General features: G+C 41.5%; 1 protein-coding gene across 1 annotated transcript; it reads right to left on the bottom strand.

The window, feature by feature from the left end:
- Window positions 1–329: 329 nt before the first annotated feature.
- On the bottom strand, window positions 330–15,841 carry LOC106612465 (uncharacterized). Its single transcript, XM_014213617.3, has 3 exons — window positions 15,629–15,841; window positions 6,515–6,653; window positions 330–1,139 (listed from the first exon to the last, which is right to left on the bottom strand). Exons 1-3 carry the CDS (start codon window positions 15,699–15,701, stop codon window positions 929–931), a joined length of 423 nt encoding a protein of 140 aa, XP_014069092.1. The 5' UTR covers window positions 15,702–15,841; the 3' UTR covers window positions 330–928.
- Window positions 15,842–16,542: the final 701 nt, after the last annotated feature.

Below are 16,542 nucleotides of genomic sequence, written 5' to 3'. Positions count from 1 at the left end.
CGATGTTACTTTGAGCTGGGTGAATGGAATGAATGACAGTCATCCAATATGCTGTAATTGAAATAAGGCCATGCTCATAAGAAAAAGAATCGTCCTCCCTCATCTTAAACGGCACCCATTGCCACTGGATCTGAACCATGGTCTCCCACAGGAGAAACCAATGTATTGACCATTAGACTAACAGGGAATACCATGTGGTGTTGAGCGTGACTGATTCTGAAGTCACAGGCATGACTACCTCATCACGAGACCATGAGCCCGACTCATGTCCGCTACAGAAGCATAGGGAGCTCATATCCTCTCTAAAACAGTATTTGAGTTATAAATCATTGGATGATTAAAACATATGTTTATTTAATCGTTTAAATTGTCAAAACATTTTGCTCGGATGAGAAAATACAAGTGTGGAATGATATCATGTTAGATTGTGACCATCGTGGAAATTCTGAATAATATAGTTTTCATTGTGGCTCAGTTGGTAGACCCTGGCGCTTGCAATGCCAGGGTTGTGGGTTTGATTCCCACAGGAGACCAGTACTAAAATGTAAACAAATATATGCACTCACTACTGTAAGTCGCTCTGGATAAGAGCGTCTGCTAAATGACTAAAATGTAAAACAATAAAAGCACGATATACCCCTGAAAATCGTGTTTAAAAATCTAATTATTAACATTCTTGGCTGGTATTACAAATAATAATAAAAATACAGAAAAAAACACACGGAAGACTAATTTAATCTCTTTGGTTCCATGGGAAAATAACTACACTTCAGTTACCTAAATCAGATTAAATACAATCTTACACAGCCAAGCATCAATAACTGGGTCAAAAAGCATGTGCTACTGTAATCTTGAGAGGTTGCAAGAGCCAATTCATTTTACACAACCAGATTAACATCAACATTTCAATATTTTGCATTCTGGCAGGCTACAGGATCAGGTGATCCTCTTTCAATTCCCGAGCAGGAGGCAGAGCCTGATCCATGGTCATTTTCTGTGGGTAAACAAAGTCAGAGTAGTCAATCCCGTCCACATCTGCACTGGCCAACTGGTTGCCAGAGCCCTGCTCAGTGAAGAGGATTCCAGTGTCAGAACCCTCGCCTGACTGCTCTAGCTCGGAGCCACCCTCTTCCAGCACTCTGGAAGAAAAACAAAAGCACAGGACCATTAGTCATTACAGTCTACATCCTCTAAGCTCTTCCTGTGATTTTTCACTACAGCACAGGCTGGGGCGTCTCTACACTCCCATCATCCCTGCTTCCTTTGTCTGGGAGCCTTAAGTCGTATTCAGTTGAATTGTGCATTGAATCAAGAATATTTCACAAAGTGATTAACAAGAAAGGCTGAGTGATAACTCTAAAACCGTTCTATGAAGAGAATATATTGTTGAAATAGTGTTCCTTTGCTTACATTATCAACTAAGTAAATTAGAAAATAAACACATTTAGATGAATCTGTTGTAAAACATTAAAAAGTTGCTCTAATACCTGTGAAGAAACACTTATTACTCCAGTCACTACATTGGATTTGTTTCATAGTAAGAGTGGTGGAAAAAGTACCCAATTGTCATACTTGAGTAAAAGTAAAGATACCTTATGTCACGCCCTGACCTGAGAGAGCCATTTTTCTCTGTTTGGTTAGGTCAGGGTGTGACATGGGGTGGGCATTCTATGTGTCAAATTTCTTTTTTTTCTTTTCTTTGATTGGCCTAGTATGGTTTCCAATCAAAGGCAGCTGTCTATCGTTGTCTCTGATTGGGAATCATATTTAGGCAGCCCTTTTTCCCTCCTTCAGTGTGGGATCTTGTTTTTGTACAGCTCAGTAAGCCTGCAGAACGTGACGTTCGTGTTTCCTTGGGTTGTTATTTTGTTTGAGTGTTCAGAGTTACTATAAATATGAGCACTTTCCACGCTGCACCTTGGTCTACTCATTACACTTTAATAGAAAATTACTCAAGTAAAAGTGAATGTCACCTAGTAAAATACTACTTGAGTAAAAGTCTAAAAGTATTTGGTTTGAAATATACGTAAGTATCAAAAGTAAATGTAATTGCTAAAATATACTTAAGTATAAATAATTTCAAATTCCTTATTTTAAGCAAACCAGATGGCAAAATGTTCTTGTTTATTTTAATTTACGGATAGCCCGGGGCATGTTCCAACACTCAGACATTATTTACAAACGAAGCATGTGTTTAGTGAGTCTTTCAGATCACCAGAATATCTAGTTAACAGAAGAAAAGAAAGAGAAAATCAGGACAGAAAAAAAGGATATCAAAGTGAAACAGTTCTCTAAAGACACAAGAGACAATAATACAAGAAACAACACTTCTGTAGCTTGTCAACTATGTGTCTGTCTATCCCTGTTCTCTCCCCTCTGCACAGGCCATACAAACGCTTCACACCGCGTGGCCGCTGCCACTCTAACCTGGTGGTCCCAGCGCGCACGACCCACGTGGAGTTCCAGGTCTCCGGCAGCCTCTGGAACTGCCGGTCTGCGGCCAACAAGGCTGAGTTCATCTCAGCCTATGCTACCCTCCAGTCCCTAGACTTCCTGGCGCTGACGGAAACATGGATTACCACAGATGACACTGCTACTCCTACTGCTCTCTCCTCGTCTGCCCACGTATTCTCGCATACCCCTAGAGCATCGAGCCAGCGGGGTGGTGGCACTGGAATCCTCATCTCTCACTAGTGGACATTCTCTCTTTCTCCCCTGACCCATCTGTCTATCTCCTCATTTGAATTCCATGCTGTCACAGTTACCAGCCCTTTCAAGCTTAACATCCTTATCATTTATCGCCCTCCAGGTTCCCTTGGAGAGTTCATCAATGAGCTTGACGCCTTGATAAGTTCCTTTCCTGAGGATGGCTCACCTCTCACAGTTCTGGGTGACTTTAACCTCCCCACATCTACCTTTGACTCATTCCTCTCTGCCTCCTGCTTTCCACTCCTCTCCTCTTTTGACCTCACCCTCTCACCTTCCCCCCCTACTCACAAGGCAGGCAATACGCTTGACCTCATCTTTACCAGATGCTGTTCTTCCACTAATCTCATTGCAACTCCCCTCCAAATCTCCGACCACTACCTTGTATCCTTTTCCCTCTCGCTCTCATCCAACACTTCTCACTCTGCCCCTACTCGGATGGTATTGCGCCGTCCCAACCTTCGCTCTCTCTCTCCCGCTACTCTCTCCTCTTCCATCCTATCATCTCTTCCCTCTGCTCAAACCTTCTCCAACCTATCTCCTGATTCTGCCTCCTCAACCCTCCTCTCCTCCCTTTCTGCATCCTTTGATTTTCTCTGTCCCCTATCCTCCAGGCCGGCTCGGTCCTCCCCTCCTGCTCCGTGGCTCGACGACTCACTGCGAGCTCACAGAACAGGGCTCCGGGCAGCCGAGCGGAAATGGAGGAAAACTCGCCTCCCTGCGGACCTGGCATCCTTTCACTCCCTCCTCTCTACATTCTCCTCTTCTGTCTCTGCTGCTAAAGCCACTTTCTACCACTCTAAATTCCAAGCATCTGCCTCTAACCCTAGGAAGCTCTTTGCTACCTTCTCCTCCCTCCTGAATCCTCCTCCCCCTCCCCCCCTCCTCCCTCTCTGCGGATGACTTCGTCAACCATTTTGAAAAGAAGGTTGACGATATCCGATCCTCGTTTGCTAAGTCAAACGACACCGCTGGTCCTGCTCACACTGCCCTACCCTGTGCTTTGACCTCTTTCTCCCCTCTCTCTCCAGATGAAATCTCGCGTCTTGTGACGGCCGGCCGCCCAACAACATGCCCACTTGACCCTATCCCCTCCTCTCTTCTCCAGACCATTTCCGGAGACCTTCTCCCCTACCTCACCTCGCTCATCAACTCATCCTTGACCGCTGGCTACGTCCCTTCCGTCTTCAAGAGAGCGAGAGTTGCACCCCTTCTGAAAAAACCTACACTCGATCCCTCCCATGTCAACAACTACAGACCAGTATCCCTTCTTTCTTTTCTCTCCAAAACTCTTGAACGTGCCGTCCTTGGCCAGCTCTCCTGCTATCTCTCTCACAATGACCTTCTTGATCCTAATCAGTCAGGTTTCAAGACTGGGCATTCAACTGAGACTGCTCTTCTCTGTGTCACGGAGGCTCTCCGCACTGCTAAAGCTAACTCTCTCTCCTCTGCTCTCATCCTTCTAGACCTATCTGCTGCCTTTGATACTGTGAACCATCAGATCCTCCTCTCCACCCTCTCCGAGTTGGGCATCTCCGGCGCGGCCCACGCTTGGATTGCGTCCAACCTGACAGGTCACTCCTACCAGGTGGCGTGGCGAGAATCTGTCTCCGCACCACGCGCTCTCACCACTGGTGTCCCCCAGGGCTCTGTTCTAGGCCCTCTCCTATTCTCGCTATACACCAAGTCACTTGGCTCTGTCATATCCTCACATGGTCTCTCCTATCATTGCTATGCAGACGACACACAATTAATCTTCTCCTTTCCCCCTTCTGATAACCAGGCGGCGAATTGCATCTCTGCATGTCTGGCAGACATATCAGTGTGGATGACGGATCACCACCTCAAGCTGAACCTCGGCAAGACGGAGCTGCTCTTCCTCCCGGGGAAGGACTGCCCGTTCCATGTTCTCGCCATCATGGTTGACAACTCCCTTGTGTCCTCCTCCCAGAGTGCTAAGAACCTTGGCGTGATCCTGGACAACACCCTGTCGTTCTCCACTAACATCAAGGCGGTGACCCGATCCTGTAGGTACATGCTCTACAACATTCGCAGAGTACGACCCTGCCTCACACAGGAAGCGACGCAGGTCCTAATCCAGGCACTTGTCATCTCCCGTCTGGATTACTGCAACTCGCTGTTGGCTGGGCTCCCTGCCTGTGCCATTAAACCCCTACAACTCATCCAGAACGCCGCAGCCCGTCTGGTGTTCAACCTTCCCAAGTTCTCTCACGTCACCCCGCTCCTCCGCTCTCTCCACTGGCTTCCAGTTGAAGCTCGCATCCGCTACAAGACCATGGTGCTTGCCTACGGAGCTGTGAGGGGAACGGCACCTACATACCTTCAGGCTCTGATCAGGCCCTACACCCAAACAAGGGCACTGCGTTCATCCACCTCTGGCCTGCTGGCCCCCCTACCTCTGAGGAAGCACGGTTCCCGCTCAGCCCAGTCCAAACTGTTCGCTGCTCTGGCACCCCAATGGTGGAACAAGCTCCCTCACGACGCCAGGACAGCGGAGTCAATCACCACCTTCCGGAGACACCTGAAACCCCACCTCTTTAAGGAATACCTGGGATAGGATAAAGTAATCCTTCTAACCCCCCCCCCCCCCCCTTAAAAGATTTAGATGCACTATTGTAAAGTGGTTGTTCCACTGGATATCATAAGGTGAATGCACCAATTTGTAAGTCGCTCTGGATAAGAGCGTCTGCTAAATGACTTAAATATAAAAATGTAATGTAAAGATCAGAGGCAGTAGGGATGACCAGGGTTGTTCTCTTGATAAGTGTGTGAATTTTACAATTTTCCTGTCCTGCTAAGCATTCCAAATGTAACGAATACTTTTGGTTGTCAGGGAAAATGTATGGAGTAAAAAGTACATTATTTTCTTTAGGAATGTCGTGAAGTAAAAGTTGTCCAAAATTTAAATAGTAAAGTACAGATATTACGTATTAGTAAACTTACCGATGCTTCTGTTTGCATGGTACTTTTAACAACCGTAGTACACAACATTTATAATTAAACAGTATTTCCTGACTTTTTGCCAATGTTTTTTTTAACATGCTTAGAGGGAATTTATAATGATAAGCCCTTTCTGTGCGACCTACAGTATAGGGAAGAGGGTTTCGTGAGATCCAACCCTTTTGGGTCCTGATGTTTTCTAACTGATACAATGTCTTGCTGAGGACTTAAACCACTAAAGGGGAAGCGCTGTCTTAGGCCATATGATAGCAAATAACCATATGATAGCAAATGTCTAGCTTCCTCAATAGTGAAAATGTTTAACAGAGCTGAGTACATATTGTTCTCTTCTGTCTGCTGTAATATAATTAATGCAGATATTAATGCTTGGGTGCTCCTTCACCCATGTATAATTAGATCACCTAATTCATATGGCTTGTAGTTTAAACACTCAACTTTCAGCAGGATAATCTAGAACCATAGAGTGTAGTTTAAACTCATAGTAGTAAGTCAATAAAGTGCTTACTTCTTGTATGCTACCATCACTCTCGGAATGAGAAATAATATGAGGCCATTCAAGTCACAGTACGCAACTACCAGACTGATTCTGTCATTAAAAAACATTTCCTACTACAGGAAATTGTATAATGATTCTTGAAAATTCTGAAATGTTATTGATCAAGTCTATTATTGCAATCCTTTATGGGGACATATCTCATCAAAAACAATGGAGCAAAGAAGCTAACTTAGTCAGGACAATTCTATCACATTATGTTCAATTCTGAAATTCAATAGCCCATCAAGCTTTGGTCTCCTGATAAATACATTTGCAATGACGTATACTTACATATCCTTTACTGCAAATGGAGGGAGTCTGTCAGGAGGCCCAGGCAAGTCCATCCAGGGACCCCTCTGTGTCTCACAGTTGGGATTCTTGGTGTCTGGCCTGCACTTAACCCACATATATCTACCTTTTGCTGGAGCACCTGTGTTTCATAAGGGAATAACAATATATAAACATAACTCATTTGTGACAGAGAATCTTCATGGACAATATTCCTATTGAATATGAAATGCAGGTTACTGCCAAAATAAAGGAAACTGAGTAAATGAGGGATATAAAGTATATTGAAAGCAGGTGCTTCCAGGTGTGGTTCCTGAGTAACATCAAATGAAATTAAATTAAATGTGATGTTATTTGATGCATTTGTCACATGCGCCGAATACAACAGGTGTAGACCTTACAGTGAAATGCTTACTTACCTAGGCGCCGAATACAACAGGTATACCTTACAGTGAAATGCTTACTTACAAGCTCTTAACCAACAATGCAGTTATAAGAAAAATACCTACAAAAAATAAATAAAAGTAACAAATAATTTAAGAGCAGCAGTAAAATAACAATAACGATGCTATATACAGGGGGAACCGGTAAAGTCAGTGTGTGGGGGCACCGGTTAGTCGAGGTAATTGAGGTAATATGTAAATGTAGGTAGAGTTATTAAAGTGACTATGCATAGATAATAACAGAGAGTAGCAGCAGCGAAAAATGGGGGGGGGGGGGGGGGTAGCCATTTGATTAGATATTCAGGAGTCTTATGGCTTGGGGGTAGAAGCTGTTTAGAAGCATTTTGGACCTAGACTTGGCGCTCCAGTACCACTTGTCGTGCGGTAACAGAGAGAACTGTCTATGACTAGGGTGGCTGGAGTCTTTGACAATTTTTAGGGCCTTCCTCTGACACCGCCTGGCTGGTATATAGGTCCTGGATGGCAGGAAGCTTGGCCCAAGTGATGTACTGGGCCGTACGCCCTACCCTCTGTAGTGCCTTGTGGTCGGAGGCCGAGCAGTTGCCATACCAGGCAGTGATGCAACCCGTCAGGATGCTTTCAATGGTGCAGCTGTAGAACCTTTTGAGGATCCGAGGACCCATGCCAAATCTTTTCAGTCTCCTGAGGGGGAATAGATTTTGTCGTGCCCTCTTCACGACTGTCTTGGTGTGCTTGGACCATGTTAGTTTGTTGATGATGTGGATACCAAGGAACTTGAAGCTCTCAAGCTGCTCAGCTACAGCCCTATCGATGAGAATGGGGGCGTGCTCGATCCTCCTTTTCCTGTAGTCCACAATCATCTCCTTTGTCTTGATCACGTTGAGGGAGAGAATGTTGTCCTGGCACCACAATCCCATCATGCTTAGGGTCTTGCATAAAGATGTCCAGTTGCCCATTATTTCGCCTACCATGGTTAGAAGAGATATCAATGACTTTGAAATAAGCAAATAGGGGTCTGAAAGGAGCATCGAGGGTTTAAATGGTGTGTGTGTGTGTGTGTGTGTGTGTGTGTGTGTGTGTGTGTGTGTGTGTGTGTGTGTGTGTGTGTGTGTGTGTGTGTGTCTCAGTGACCAGATCACAACTCAATTGAAAACGTATGGGAGATTCTGGAGCGGCACCTGAGACTGCATTTTCCACCACCATCAACAAAACACCAAATGATGGAATTTCCTGTGTAAGAATGTGTAAGAATTGTGTAAGAATCCCCCCAATAGAGTTCCAGACACTTGTAGAATCTATGCCAAGGCGCATTGAAGCTGTTCTGGCAGCTCGTGGTGGCCCAACACGTTATTAAGACACTATGTTTGTAAGGTTCTGCTTTTCTTTTCTTAGTCAAACTTGTGTTATTTTTCTTTGTGTTCTTGAACGTAGCCTTGTTTCTTTGTGTTCTGGAACGTAAGCCCTGTTTCTTTGTGTTCTGGAACGTAAGCCCTGTTTCTTTGTGTTCTGGAACGTAGCCCTGTCTTTCATTTTTGTTCATCGATTTCACCTGTGTTCGTTTCTCACCTGGTCTCATCAGCTCCGTATTTAGTTCAGTTCTTTCTGTTTGTATGGTTGTGAGGTATTGCTTGTTTTTGACTGCCTACCTGTGTTTGACCATTGCCTGCCTGTGACCACAATTCCTGCCTTCTGGGAAGGCTTAATAAACATCTGCCATGCTCTGCGTGTGAATCTACACCTTTTTCTCCCTGAGTATTCATTACAATGTTGGTGTTTCTTCGATTTTGGCAGTTACCTGTACATGCTTATAACCATTGTATCTGCTATTGTAGCAAGAAATTGGTAAATATTTGTCTAGAACCAAAGTAACAGGACACAGTGACTTGCTTTATAGTGTTAACCTAAAGGAACTTGATTGAAGTGATTATTGCGAGCCATCAAGTTGTAGTTGTGCTTGAAAGGGTATTGTCATCTACATACACTAAGGTTATTCATTTCTACACATCTCGATGCTGATTATAATGCCTGCAGCCTGTGCATAATCAATAGGCCTGAAAAGGTTTAGGGCAGGGGTGTCAAACTCATTCCACGGAGGGACGAGTGTCTGCGGGTTTTTGTTTTTTCCTTTCAATTAAGACCTATAGACAACCAGATGAGGGGAGTTCCTTACTAATTAGTGACCTTAATTCATCAATCAAGTACAAGCGTGGAGCGAAAACCCGCAGACACTCGGCCCTTAGTGGAATGAGTTTTACACGTGCTCTATCTAAACTCTTCTGGGGCCTTATGTACCAAGCAGACTAGGAGTTCTGATTAGGGATCAGTTATGCCTTTAAGACCACAGTGGACAGAGGGGACCTGATCAGCACTCCTGCTCTGAGACGCTTGCCCATTTCTTGCCAGGATACTTGTTCTTGCAATCTGTGAGTAAATTATTGCTTTTGAAAAAATATAAATAATAGGTAGCCTACAGCTTAAGTCTTTGTTGGACAGGACCATTACTGCATTCGACAATTGATATAGGTCAACTTATTTGTATTTTTAAACCAAAAAGGTACAAATTTATTTTAATAAGGGGTCCTTATTACAGTGTAATTACACTGTAACAAGTATTGTAGTTAATTGTCATAACTCATAGTTACACTGTTATAACATGTAACTGGTGGTAATTGGAGTCTGTAATTACAGATGTGTAACAGCAAATGCTTGTTACAAATGGGCAAGTTTCCACTAAATTCACCAATTTAGTGTTAAGTTTCTTCTCAGCTGCATCTGATTCAGTAATAACTGTCCCAAGGCTGTAATCTCTTTTGGACAGATGCACTGGGAGTCAGAGATTACAAAGGTTGGAGGATCACTAGGCTATAATTACCAACCCATCTACAAAATCGCCACTCAATGTTGTATGTAATGACTTATTACTCATTACCAAGTGAAAATACCTACAAACAAATGGACAACCTGGCCGGCCAAACCCTCACTTAACCTGGACGACGCTGGGCCAATTGTGCGCCGCCTCATGGGTCTCCTGGTTGGCCATGACACAGCCTGGGATCGAACCAGGATCTGTAGTGACGCAGTGTCTTAGATTGCTGCGCCACTTGGGAGGCCCTTTACTATGACTTTTTAACCCAGCAGTGCTATTTGCAGAGTTAGCTCCAAGTAAATGTTGCAATTCTTCAACCATTCCTGAACCTGCGACCAGAATGACTGTTGCCTTTAGTTAGAGGTCAATTTTTTTATATGTAATAATTTCTACCCTCTGATTTCATATTCTGTAATGCGTGTATATGGGAGGCGAAGTCAAGTGCAGGAGAGCAGAGTAATATAAACAGACACACTTTAATACCGGTTACCAAATGACAGCGCATAACACATACAAGTGCCAAAAACACGGTCTAAAACAAAAGTACAACGCCTGACAATAATCCACGTAACAAAATAACAATCACTCACAAATACAACATGGGGAACAGAGGGTTAAATAATAAACAAGTGATTGGTGAGTGAAGCCAGGTGTGATAAGACAAAGACAGAACAAATGGAAAATGAAAAGTGGATCGGCGGTGGCTAGAAAGCCGGCGACGTCGACCGCCGAACGGAGTCCGAACAAGGAGAGGGACCGACTTCGGCGGAAGTCGTGACATATTCATTATATAAATAGGCCCGTTTAATTTTGTCTGGCTTGCCATTCCTAATAAAATTGAATATTTCTTGCACATATCATTTTAAAAAAACAAGTCGCTAGGTGTAGGCAAGGCCATAAGCAAATAGGTAAACTGGGATATGACTAAAGAGTTAATCAGGGTGATTTTTCAACAAATAGACAGGTATTTTCAATTCTACGGTTGCACGATCTTATCTGTTTTTACAAACTTTCTATTAAAATGTATTGTAATGAGATCATTTCTTTTTTTCGGGATATGAATACCGAGGATGTCCACTTCACCTTTAGACCATTTTATCGGTAAACTACACGGTAATGTAAAAGTTGTAATTTTTTGTGATTCAATACTTAATATTGTAAACATATCATACATTTGGTTGGAATCCAGAGACGTTAGAAAAAGTATCTAGATTATTTATGAGGCTGAGGAGGGATCCAATTTGTGGATTTAAAAGAAAACATGAATCTTTAGCATACAATGACACCTTTGTTTTTAAGACCTGGATTTCCAGGCCCTTGATATTATTGTTGGATCTGATTTTAATCATCTAACATTTCGATGGCCATATTAAATAGATATGCTGATAGTGGGCAACCTTGTTTTACTCCTCTTGACAGTTTTTATTAACCCCTTGTATAAGATTCCAGGCATTTATACATAAATTCCAGTCGTACTTTATCAAAAGCCTTTTCAAAGTCAGCTATGAATACCAGGCCTGGTTCCCAGATTTTTCATAGTGTTCTATTGTTTCCAGTACTTGTCTAATAAAGATCCAGTCCATTTAAACAATTGGAGGCCCTTATACCTAATCAGACATTTTTTTTTACATGGACAATACATTATAGATAATATATTTACCACTTGGGTCCTGTGTCAGTAATAATGAAATCTTGTTGAGTATCTGATAATCTGCCATTTGTATTGGAGTGGTTAAAACATGCTAATAACGGTCCTCTGAGTACATCAAAAATGGTTTGGTGTACCTCAACTAGTAAATAATAATAATAAGGATTTTTTTATTGTTAATACATTTATTAATTAGACGAAACAAAGATATAGGCCTACTCAATAACATAAATCTGTATCCTACAGTATGGTGAGTAGCATAGATCATTGTTTCCCAACTACAGTTCTGGAGTATCCCCAACACTACACATGTTTGTTGTAGCTCCAAACAAACACACCTGATTCAACTAATTTAAAAATATATCTATATTATTTCACCTTTGTTTAACCAGGGAGGCTAGTTGAGAGCAAGTTCTCATTTACAACTGCGACCTGGCCAAGATAAAGCAAAGCAGTGCAACACAAACAACACAGAGTTGCACATGGAATACACAAACATACAGTCAATAATACAATAGAACAATCTATATACAGTGTGTGCAACTGAGGTAGGATAAGGGAGGTAGAGGACTTGATGATTAGTTGAAAAGTTGAATCAGATGTGTTTGTCCTGGGCTTCAATAAAAATGTAAATACTGTTGGGGGTACTCGAGGACTGGAGTTGGGAAACACTGGCCTAGACAGATAATTTAGAAAAACAGGATTGTCTCTTTCTTCCCTTTTTAACATTACAAAATGGAAACTGACAACTGTCTTTGTCTTCATCTGTTTTTTTATTGTAAGCAGAGACCTTATAGTCCAGTTCTCTGCTGCCAATGACTGGAACGAACTGCAAAAATCGCTGAAGCTGGAGACTCTTATCTCCCTCACTAACTTCAAGCACCAGTAGTCAGAGCAGCTCACAAATCATTGCACCTGTACATAGCCCATCTGTAAATAGCCCATCCAACTACCTCATCCCCGTACTGTATTTATTTATTTTGCTCCATTGCACCCCAGTATCTCTACTTGCACATTCATCTTCTGCACATCTATCACTCCAGTGTTTAATTGCTATATCGTAATTACCTCGCCACTATGGCCTATTTTATTGCCTTACCTCCATTATCTTACCTCATTTGCACACACTGTATATATACTTTTTTTTCTCTACTGTATTATTGACTGTATGTTTGTTTATTCCATGTGTAACTCTATGTTGTTGTATGTGTCGAACTGCTTTGCTTTATCTTGGCCAGGTCGCAGTTGTAAATGAGAACTTGTTCTCAACTAGCCTACCTGGTTAAATAAAAGTGAAATAAAATAAATAAAAAATAAATAAATAAATTGTAGGTATCTGTGGTAGAGAAGAAGAATATATATGACAATTTAGCATAGACACCATTACCTCTGGTTATCTTCATCATGATTTCTATGATTTAGGCATAGCTTGGCCTACCTAACTACCTAGCTAGTTTGTTGTGATATCCCACTTGCCATATTAGTGCTTGCTAACACTAATAACAAAGATTTGTTTAACTAACCCAAGATAGATCAGAGTCTGTCGTTTCCAATTGGAGCAAATTAATCATAGAGGGCAGAACAAGCACAAGCTAGTGAGAACCTATTGGCGCATTCTAGCATTTATTTGCATATTTCCGTTAGGGAACGCCTACTCTGTGAAGTGCGCGTGTGCAATTACTCGATTCACCCTTGCACTCATTCTAAACAACTCCATTTTTTACACTTTGGCAAGAGTAAAGTCTACAAAACGCAGTCCAATCTGTTTGTTACAGATTCTAGTTTTGGAAACAGAAAACTGTAGGAGATCAAATGTTTCATCGATGAGAAAATGATCAGAATGTCGGCCAAAATCAATCTTCTCGCACTGCTGGCTACTGGTAGTGAGTGGATACGCCAACCGGATGCTTCACAATTACACATCCGGTGAAATATCTGTCTCACTGTTCTATCTGTGCTGATAAATTATCTAGTGTTAAATTATTAGCTACATTGAAAATGCACTAACGTTACTCATAGTGTGTTGACACAAGTAGCTAGCTAGCTAACATGCTGGGTGTGTCTCACGTTATACCCAAGGTTCAGGGAAGATAAGACCATCGAGCCAAGCTAACGTTAGCTAGCTAGTTAGCTAGCAAGTAGCGACCATAGCATAATTGACAGCTTTAGCTAGCTAGTTATTCAAGGTTAGCATGCTAGCTAATCCCCAAAAAACTATATTAGATGGTAACTAGCTAGCTAACCTTGTTGGTAGGTCAAACAAAAACATGAGCTAACGTTTGCTAGGTAGTTACAGTTAGCTAACTAACATTAGGCTAGCAAGCTAACTACCTATGCTAAATCATTCAGCAGAATTCATGTGTTCAAAAAAGCAAAATAAGTTGCATGGAAACTATACTTTCTCTCTCATGTTGATGTTTTTGACCTACAACACTTTGTTTCTTTCATGTCTGGATTTTTGGTGCTTACAAGACACCTGGGACCTCGGAAAAACCAGATCAAATCATGACGTCAGGTCGGAAAGTCAGAGTTCTGGAAAGATGCCAGAGTTTCCGACTCGGAATTCTAAATTGGATGACCTTTCAAAACAATTTTCCCAGTCAGAGATAATTTTTTTCCGAGTTCCGGAGATTTCCCAGTTGTTTTAAAAGTGGCATTTGCACACTGACCTACTCGACAATATTCTCTGCGCACTGTCACATGACGCCAGTGTCAACACGTTCGACATGTTCGAGGTCATTCTTATTTCGAGCGTGTTGCACAGATAGGCAAATCTTGACATGATGCCTTAATTCCTGGGATAAATAAATAATTGCACCAATGCATCCCATTAAAAAGTGATAATGCTCCTCAACAGCGAAACCCTTGCAAGGTTACATGATGGAATAAGAGTTTATCTTATGATCATTTTAAGTGCATTTATAAACCATTATTCAACCAAGCTTAATAGGCTTACAATTTGGCAATTACGATTGACTATTTCACAAGTTTAACCATAACCAGGGGTGAAAGTAAGCCGGTATGGTCTGGTACAGCATCACGGAAAAAATAAATATTGGGGGTGTGCTGTACCGGTAAAACGTGAGCCTATCACAATAATTAACACAAAATCACATGAAAAATATAGGCTATTTTACACCATTATTTAACACTACCGCATGTCAGCCACATTAAAAAAATTACATTTTGACAAGCGGAGATAAGTGGCAACGACCGAGACGCGCTTGGACAGCTGTGGTTGCATCAATGCAGGCTGTGTAAACCTAATGACAATTGCAGAATGTCATTACAATACACGTTTGGGTGTTTTGTGACGGATGTCTCTTTCCATTCATCAAATTGCAGGAGCACAATGCGTGGACGAACATGCGCTGGTACCCTACAGGAGAGCCTTTTTGAAGTGATTGTTTGACAATCAGATGAAAACACTATGACTGGTTGTGTTTATGCCACATTAAAAGGTAATACATATTAAAAGTGATAGGACAAATATTTACAAAGCCTAGGCCCAAAGAGATCATATGAAATTAAAATGGATTATATATGTACTTGTCTGATTGAATCTAGGCTATAAAAACGTGTGTGTATGCGCTTGGGTAACATGCATTCATTGTTATACCTCTGTAATTACAGACTGCAATTACCAACAGTTACATATTGTTATTACAGTGTAACTATGAATTATTACAAGTAATTACAATAATTGTTAGGTTAATTCCATATGTAATTACGCTGTAATAAGGACCCATTAAAATAAAACGTTTCCGATCAAATTACACTTTCACTTATGCAACCACCCCTTTTAAATGGCAGATTAAAGTTATAAGCAACATGTGCATTGTTCTAATTTGTGGTTCTTCAAATGTTTTAATACTCTTACTCATACTTTATTCTGGTAGTGAAAAAGATATCCTTCAGACAGAAAATACACAGACGCGGTTTCGTGACATTTTGTCAGCAACCTAGGGTATTTTGTCAAGCGTGCCAAAAGCAGACATCAAATTGATAGCAGAAGTTCAGATACGTTTTCAACATGAATTAATCAACATAAATGTTATTGTTACAAATCCGTAACTACACCTACTTACTTTTCTCAACAGTTAAATACTGTAGAACCCAACATGTGGCTAATCCAAACATTTGATATAGCCTATTATTTATTTGAATAGGCTACTTACCAAATCCGTTATCTGCGAGAAAGAAAATAACAGCCAGTGTCAGACAGATCTTCAAATTCAGTAGTCCCTTCATTATTTCCTTTGTAATGAGAAGACGTCAATATATCCTTTAAAGAATAACCTCTGTGTGAATATTCTTAAATACACTTAATCGTGCTGTTGAATGTCTCCAAACCCTGCCCATATATGCGTCATTATTTCCTGAAACCAGACGTCTTCGTAAGAAGTTTAACATCCGCAGTGGAAAGTTATTGTCTTCCATATCTGGCATGCCGACGTTCACCACATTGAGTTAATAACGTAGATATAGCCTAAATAAAGATGATGAATACAGTATATCTGAACATTCAACGGCTATAAAAATTGGTAGTCCCACTGTAAAACTGCAGTAGACCATAATCTGTTGACACATAGCATCATTTGAATCATCAAAATTCTCTCTTTGACCCAATAGATAATCCAATAGATTAATTCATAGTAGTCACTCAGAAATGTCCTTGTTTTCCATGAAAACATACATGAAATGAGTTGCAAAATGAATAGGAAATATAGTCAAGACGTTGACAAGGTCATAAATAACGATTTTTAATTGAGATAATAATTGTGTCCTTCAAACTTTGCTATAGTCAAAGAATCCTCAATTTGCAGCAATTACAGCCTTGCAGACCTTTGGCATTCTAGTTGTCAATTTGTTGAGGAAATCTGAAGAGATTTCACCCCATGCTTCCTGAAACACCTCCCACAAATTGGATTGGCTTGATGGGCACTTCTTACATGCCATACGGTCAAGCTGCTCCCACAACAGCTCAATAGGGTTGAGATCCGGTAACTGTGCTGGCCACTCCATTATAGACAGAATACCAGCTGACTGTTTCTTCCCTAAATAGTTATTTCATAGTTTGGAGCTGTGCTTT

This window comes from Salmo salar, chromosome 01 (assembly GCF_965601325.2).
Source record: "Salmo salar chromosome 01, fSalSal1, whole genome shotgun sequence".
Lineage (NCBI taxonomy): Eukaryota > Metazoa > Chordata > Actinopteri > Salmoniformes > Salmonidae > Salmo > Salmo salar.
This window is presented reverse-complemented; position numbering and strand designations above follow the sequence as displayed.